General features: G+C 34.7%; 1 protein-coding gene and 1 long non-coding RNA gene across 6 annotated transcripts; one reads left to right on the top strand and one right to left on the bottom strand.

Annotated features, from left to right (window-relative positions):
- Positions 1 to 296: 296 nt before the first annotated feature.
- Positions 297 to 2,424, top strand: LOC123221165. 4 transcript variants are annotated; one of them, XR_006503225.1, is made up of 3 exons: positions 297 to 396; positions 494 to 558; positions 1,901 to 2,424. It is a non-coding gene; the product is annotated as an uncharacterized LOC123221165 (long non-coding RNA). The 4 variants fall into 4 exon arrangements; XR_006503226.1 differs by having other exon boundaries at positions 928 to 2,424; XR_006503224.1 differs by lacking the exon at positions 297 to 396 and having other exon boundaries at positions 410 to 558.
- A 208-nt stretch (positions 2,425 to 2,632) lies between these two features.
- LOC123221164 lies at positions 2,633 to 6,947 on the bottom strand. 2 transcript variants are annotated; one of them, XM_044643904.1, is made up of 4 exons: positions 6,645 to 6,947; positions 5,702 to 5,759; positions 3,890 to 4,556; positions 2,633 to 3,496 (listed from the first exon to the last, which is right to left on the bottom strand). In XM_044643904.1, exons 3-4 carry the CDS (start codon positions 4,495 to 4,497, stop codon positions 2,815 to 2,817), a joined length of 1,290 nt encoding a protein of 429 aa, XP_044499839.1. In that variant the 5' UTR covers positions 4,498 to 4,556; positions 5,702 to 5,759; positions 6,645 to 6,947; the 3' UTR covers positions 2,633 to 2,814. The 2 variants fall into 2 exon arrangements, with proteins under 2 accessions (XP_044499839.1, XP_044499838.1); XM_044643903.1 differs by lacking the exon at positions 5,702 to 5,759 and having other exon boundaries at positions 6,645 to 6,946.
- Between the last annotated feature and the right edge of the window lie 479 nt (positions 6,948 to 7,426).

Here is a 7,426-nt window from a genome sequence, read left to right as displayed (position 1 = left end):
ATTTAAGAGTTGAATCAATAGTTTAAATTTGTGATTTGATTTGATTTAAATTTATAATTTAAATTGATGATTCGAATATATGATTTAAATTTATGGGTTTTTCTTCTGTGTCCTAAAGCTTTTTTTTAATTTAAAAAAAATAAAAACAGGCCAATTTTAACCACATATGTTTTATTCAGAAAAAAATACAAAAAAGTTTGTAAAAAATCGTAAAATAGGTGGCCCTTATGATAAAAAATATCAGAGAACTCCCAAAATTAAAAAATACGTCACAACCCCACCACCATGTCCAAAAGCACCGACACTCGGCCCCACGTGCCGAGATTTTTAAAAGCACCCCCTCGTACTGAAATCTAACACTTACGCCCCACCACGCGAACCCAATCTTTTTACCAGGTAACTCTATTTCTATTCCATTCTTTTAATGGCATAATCTGAAGCTAATCTAATCTAAGGCCAAAATGACTACTTTATTGCTTTGATTTTGATTCAGTGTAGTGATAGTGTTACTGAGGCTAAGTGATTGGCTGTTTCAACGCAAGGAACAATTTCAGAAAGGTACATTCTTCGATTCTATTCTACTAGTACTTATAGATTGAATTAGACTTCGAATCAAGTAATGTGTGTATTTCTGTTTGCTGTACTTGGAATCTTCGTGTTAGGTTAATGCAATTAGTGGTCGAGAAGAATTGTGGTTTATTTTTTTGTGACTGTTGGTTTGATTGGTTGAAAATGGTAATTTCAATTGCAATTTAAAATTTTGCATGTTCGATTGAATGGAATCGATTTCTCGAGTTATGCGATTTTGAGACTGAAAGATTGAAGAGTGGATTTCTCGTGTTCGGTGGTTTGCGTTGTTAGGTTCAAAGTGAGATGCTTTTATTTTATTTTTTATGGATTACCATTGATTGCATTTTTTGTGATTAGATTATTGGAAGTGAGGTGCTGTTGGCGTTTTGTGGATATTCGAGTGGTTGGATCGCACCGAAGTTTCCTCTTTTTTTTTTTTAAAGGATAATATACTTTAAGAATGCTATGTGTTTGACTGGCCATTTTGTCTTCTTCCTTGATGGCGTCACATGGAATTCATGAAGTTGGATTATTATAGGAAATGAAGTAGATTGAGTTTTTGGACTTCTTTTTCATGTTTTTCATTTATTTCATGTTTTTCATTTATTAATTATCATGCACATTTGATTTGGTTATTAAAAAATCTGCGGATGTGTTTTTGTCATTTCTAATTCTAGAAGTTGTTGCAGTTATTGTACTGAGGAAGGAATATGTGTTTTGTTAATGAGCATAATGTTTCTTTTCACGTGACCCGGGACCAGGCAGCTCAATCTGTGCTCTAGAAAGAGTTAGCTACCTGGTGGTTGTGGGTCTTGTATACCAAAACCAAGACTTCCTCTGGTCTGCCCAATGGTCTGTTTGGATTGTTGGGAGCTGTTGAGGATTTGTCAGACTTAGCATTGCTTGCCATTCTGGTTTACAATATTTGGAAATTTTCAAAAGCTTCATTCCAGGACGTCTCCCAACTGACTGGTGCTTTGGTTGAGATAATGTGATATGAGCCAGCTATTACAATTCTATCTTCTATCTGTGGTGTTCCATTCTCATCAAACTGTGCTATGCTAGTGACTGCTATTACTGATTGAGTTTTTTTTTTTTTTTTTTTAAATATTTTTCATGTATTCATTGATGAAGCTTCTCTGTTTTTAAGGTAATTAGATAGGGAGAATCGGAACTAGAATGAAGCATGTAATTATAATTGCTCTTGATTGGTTTAGTATTGCCTTCAAATCTGGATTAAAGGCTTTCTTGAAGATTTGGTATGATAATTGCTCTTGATTAGTTGAATTTTGCCTTCAAATCTAGACTAACTCGCCATTTATTTAGGAAGGCTTTGGGAAGGGACTTATGCAGTTGTACTTGGCCGTTATCTTAAGGTTTTCTGGATGGACTTGGATATTGCGATGACAATGTCAAGTTTTAAAAAGAAACACAAAAAGTACTACTATGTAGTGCCATGTACTTAATTATTAAATTTTTATTGTGTGTGTGTGTTTTTAGACCGAGTTGAAGGAGGTGAACCGGGAAGGTGCAGAAATTGATGATGCTCGAAGCACAATAACATGTGTTGAACAGTTCTTCCTAACAACAGAGGCTTAGTTTTTTAGCACATATAAACTGTTGCCATTAAGGTGTATTGTTTGTTTTCCCCATAACAATCAGTGTGGACATACAGAGTGATGCTTTTATGTAATAGTAAAATGTTTCCACTCCCTTGCCTGTTATTTGTTGTTGACAAATGTGTGTAAACTTGGTTTTGTCCCACCAGTCAATTCGTTCGAATTGAGATGGAGATCTGCATTTTGAATCCAGAAAACAAGACAGATGCAGTTGGTAATCGTTTTTTTGAGTTTTTGTTAACTTATGTCAAGGGAAAATTTTGAGAATTCTGGAGATAACTCTATTGGATTTGTCAAATTACAGAGTACAAAATTCATCCACAAAGAAGCTCGGTCTCAGATGAAGCCTAAGTTGGGTTGTGAGTGAAACTCCAATTAAAGAAATCTATCATATATAATAATATATTGCACATAGAACATAGAAGTGTACATAAGGAAGAATATGTGTCAAGTAACTGTACTGATATCATAAATGAGTTAAGGAAATTTAGGAAGAACGGTCTAATATATCCAGAACTAGAAGAGAGAAAAATCCTGTACACAAGGCTAAATGTTACAACAATCATCATTTAGGATAAAACAGAGCCACTCTTTGTTCATGGAACTAAACATTTCATTTCTATTTTCACATGGAATGGTGAGACCGTCGTCTTAGCTTTCTCCGGAAAGGCCTGCACGCCTCAATGCTGAGATCGACTGCTGCTGCAAGTGCCATGAAGATGGCAGCATCCTCCACACATGTCACATGTCGCATCGCTAGTTGTACTGTTGGCTTGCTGCTCTTACCTTCTCCTTGCACTCTACAGCTCATCACAAACCCGCCAACAACAGGCCCCAGTGCAGAAAAATCTCCACTGCTTTGCGGGCTTGGAATTGGAGTAGCAGCTGTCCGCATCCGTTTGTCAGTGTCGATGAAGAAGACTCCACCTTTCTCAGCACTTAAAAATATCTCGGACATGAGAACCTCACCAGCTTCCTGGCCTTCTGATAGGAGATGAAATCGGCAGCAAATGGAGTCTCTGATGCCACGATCACGCCAGGCTTCAAGTTTTCCCCACGGCTGCCAGCTCTCAGGCCTGCATGCATCAGGGCGAACAATCAACCAAGCTCCTGGATTGGACCGAGCAACCCAATCACAACCTGTTGATGGAACAAAGGGAGTTGTTATGAATGCTGCTGCAACAGCCGAGCCAGAAAGGTCGTGTATCTTCACCTTCCATCCCTTCCTCTCCCTTCTTTCGGTCTCTATATCAGCACTGTCAGCAGAACCTGACCAGTAAATGCTCAATTGGTCCACCTGTGGCATCCTGCCATTCATTGCAACCACCAAAAGTTTCAATAACAACGAACTAATGCCTGGAAAAATAGCAGGCCATTCTATTTAAGTTCCATGACAATAAAATGTATTTAACATAAACTATTCAAAAACCCTTTAACAAGTACTCAGTTAAAGGAAAATATACTTTCAAAGATCTTGAAAGGATTGAATACCATTAAAATCTGACAATTCAATGATTCTTAATACATTTTATTCATCAGAAAAAAAAAATTAGGAGATGGCTGAATAATTGAAGAACTTAATAAAAACATTTAATGACTTACCAAAAAATTACTTTTTTTTTTAATTTTGCCTATGAACTTGAAAATGTTAGAGAGAGGCAAAAATTTTGGATACAAAAAAATGACATAATTCACGTCACCTGTCTCTACTAAACTTGCAACTAAAAATTGGCTGCTTGATGGAACCTTGAAGCTGGACTATCTGGGGACTCAACATTGTCACATCTTCAAACTGGAAAACATATCTTGGATCAGGATCCAGTTTCACTCTTAAATGAAGCTCTGCCCCTGGTTTTCCATTCTCCTGCTTGTTTTTTCCAATGCCTATCCAGCCGTTAAAAAGAATTATTGGCTTCCCTTCACCCCATTCAGGACCTACCTCCAATCTAAAAGTTCCAATCTGGTGTTTTTTCACACCAACACCACAATGAAAGCCTTTCCTCTCGGAGAAAACTACAATCTCCAAATATGCATGAGGGCTATAAAAACAGCCAGGTGTCAACAAGGCTTTCAGATCATTTTCTTCCAGATAAAAGCTTGAGGCAATGTTATGAACATCAGGTAGAGCTTCAGGTGAGGATACTAATGGAACTGGTGTGGTTTGCACTGGGAAACCCTTAAGTCTTATCTCACACAAACATGGAGAAGGAAATGCACGAATTTCAGATTTTGCAGAATTCAAAGTTGATCCAGGAATCCTCAGCCCAAGTGAGCCTATTGATAACCTTATGAAAGCCTGAGGATCCATTCTTGTCACAAATCTCCCCCCATTGGATCAAAAGTCCTATACTTGGACAGCTAATGAACCTTATCAAGTAATGAAAAAATAAACATAATTAGCCATGAACATCCTGAGAAACAGTCAGTAAAAGAGATGCCAGTAGGCGAAAGAATCTATATGTTAATAATGTCAATACTCTTCCTACAGTTCTATCTATCTAAATAAGATTGCCAATAATCGATGTTTTCCGTCATGCAATTTTCTATATATAGTGACAAGGTGATGAACTAAATGGTGAGTAAAAATAGAACAGGTTAGTCTTGATTTAAAAAACATTTGGCCGAGTTTAGGGTCTGGGGTCTAGCCTCTACATGGCCTTCTCTATAAATATCTACTAGTTAAATTATAGACTTGGCACATATGCCAACAAGAAAAGACAACTTATTTTATAGTACTCAATCCAGCCTTAGCAACAGAGAAAAAACAAGGGAGCTGACGTTTTCTGTCAGTTTTATGTCTAAAGATAATGCATCAACACAAAGTAAGGGAGGTTGAAAATCTTCTACAATATTATATGGAGTTTTAGAAAATCTCATAAATTCATAGTTTTAGTGATGCTCACATCAAAAGCATTTCACATCCATGAGAAAAAATAATTCAGTTAATTTTAGGTTATTTAAATAGAGAAATCTTGGATGGGGCAGACATTCGAAATCATTCATACATTTGTCTAATAAAACCTTATTAGTATATATTCAGTTTAAAAGACACCAATCATAATAGTGGTTAAAGAAAAGAGAAAATGAACATATAAATGTGGATTTTTTATTGAGAGTACAGATATCTAGTATGCTTGTCCAAGAAGAAAGATTGCAACTTGTGAAATCTGCCTTTCTGGAAATACAGATCCAGCAGAAAATTCCAATAAAGCTAGGCTGTCTCTAACGAAAAAAAGAAAAGGAAATGACTCCAAAGCGTGAAGAATTAAGTTACAATCATAAAATAATCATGGAACAAAATGGACCCAGTGGGTAAAATTAAACATAATCCTTTCATATTAAAAATTATCGCTTAAATAACCAAGAATGTGGTCACCATAAGTATGTAATAATAAACTAATGTATTGTAATTTTTTCTTCTCTTCCTTGACAAAACAAAAGTATTAGCCTAACTGTCCCCACGTAATGACATTTCTACAACAAACTACACAAGTTATAATCATGAGTTTCACCTTATCATTACATTTTACAAACTTTAGATCGTCTACTTTTCTCTGTAACTTCAATACACTGCAAAAGATAACAACCTTCATCTGTGATGCTCATTCCTCAGAAAACTATAACACTGTTTCAAGAGTTTCAAACATATGATATAATCCTAAACTGTGACAGAGAGCAGAGATGAACAACCATTTAATGATAAGATTTTATATTCTCATCAACTGAGGTAACATTGTTAACTCAGAAGCTCAAAATAAACAATTTCAAAACCACAGAAGCTTCACTATCACACAAAGAAAGATTCAAGTCTTACCAATAATAATGAATTCAGAACATAAGTGTCTTAGCTTTGCAAGCCCCAAAAACTCTATATTACATCACTGTACATTATATCTAAAGCCGTATTGCTCTCCTTAAATGTTTGTGGGTATTTTATATTTTAACCAATTAAACCCTTACTGGTCATAAAACCCATTAAAGCATTATCATCAATTGACAGAAAATGGACAGTCAATATACACTATATAAATGAGTTTCTTTTAACCGCTTTCAAGGTTAGCTCCTTAAACAGGCAATGCATTTAAGGTGGCTGAATCATTGAGTTATTCTCATAAATTAATACTAACCTTTCCTTTCAATTAAAGATATCTAATGTTACGATACAAAATTTAGTGGCTTATTCCTTAACTCTAAACTAGTTTAAAGAAAAAAAAATTAAAAGAACTGATTTTAGAGAATTTCGCATACTACCAAAATTAAAATTCTTGAATTTCAATTTTATACGTATCCGGGTACTCAATTATTCATTAAATTTATAAATTTCCCAAGAAATTCATAACAAAGTTAGGAATTAAACCAAGAAACTAATGTGTAATCACAAAAAAACAAAGGAATTAAACTGATCCCAAACAGAAAAGAAATATCTCAAAGTCAACAGAAGGAAGCTGAACTTACTAAGTGGGTAAAGGGGAAATCCTCTAAATAATCATAATAATGAAATTAATAATAATTCTGGGACGGCCATGCGAAAAGCGAGCAGAGTTGAACATCATTTCATTTGAGAAAGAAGGAGTAGAGGATGATGATGATGATTAAAACAAGAGTGAGAGAGTAAACAATTAGAAAGAAAATTTTTATAAAAAAAAATTAATGGGAGATTTGCTCTTCACGTACAGTGTGCAGGGATCACGAGAAAACAAAAGAATTAGACGGAGAAAGTAAAGCAAAATAATAATTTGATGGAAATTAAATAATGAAAATAATTGAGAGGACGTGAAGACAGCTGGAAACAACGCTGGTTGGTTGATATTAAGAGAAGATATCGCTTTCACACACATATGCATACATATATATATATATATATATATATATATATACATACATTCCTATATATCTGTCTACCTCTCTCACTCTTCCTTCTAACTGTCCCCTCTCTCTCAACCAAATCACTATTTCTCACCCATGCGTTAAGCGATATGAATAAGAGAAATTAGTAATTTACCACTTGGCATGTTCATATGCAAGTCATATAAATTGTCGAGTGTGGAATTTATATGCGTTTTGACGAGAGGAAGTTACTATAAATTTTCACTAGGCATATTTACACGTGAATTGCATAAAATATCGATATGAAACTGATTTATAATGTATGACGGATAAACATAAACATTTATATACGAAGGTAAATATAAAGATATAAGCTTAAAATTTTAGGTCAAAAGAAGTTTATTGTAATT

This window comes from Mangifera indica, chromosome 7 (genome assembly GCF_011075055.1).
Source record: "Mangifera indica cultivar Alphonso chromosome 7, CATAS_Mindica_2.1, whole genome shotgun sequence".
Classification (NCBI taxonomy): Eukaryota; Viridiplantae; Streptophyta; class Magnoliopsida; order Sapindales; family Anacardiaceae; genus Mangifera; species Mangifera indica.
Note: the sequence above shows the minus strand (reverse complement) of the source record. Positions and strands in the feature narration are given on the sequence as shown.

What these genes read in the sequence shown, in the direction of transcription:
- LOC123221164 (XM_044643904.1), bottom strand. Translation starts at nt 4,497, where the DNA reads ATGGATCCTCAGGCTTTCATAAGGTTATCAATAGGCTCACTTGGGCTG. An exon ending in TGCAAGTTTAGTAGAGACAG is followed by an intron (nt 3,497 to 3,889) that starts GTGACGTGAATT and finishes AATGAATGGCAG; the next exon opens with GATGCCACAGGTGGACCAAT.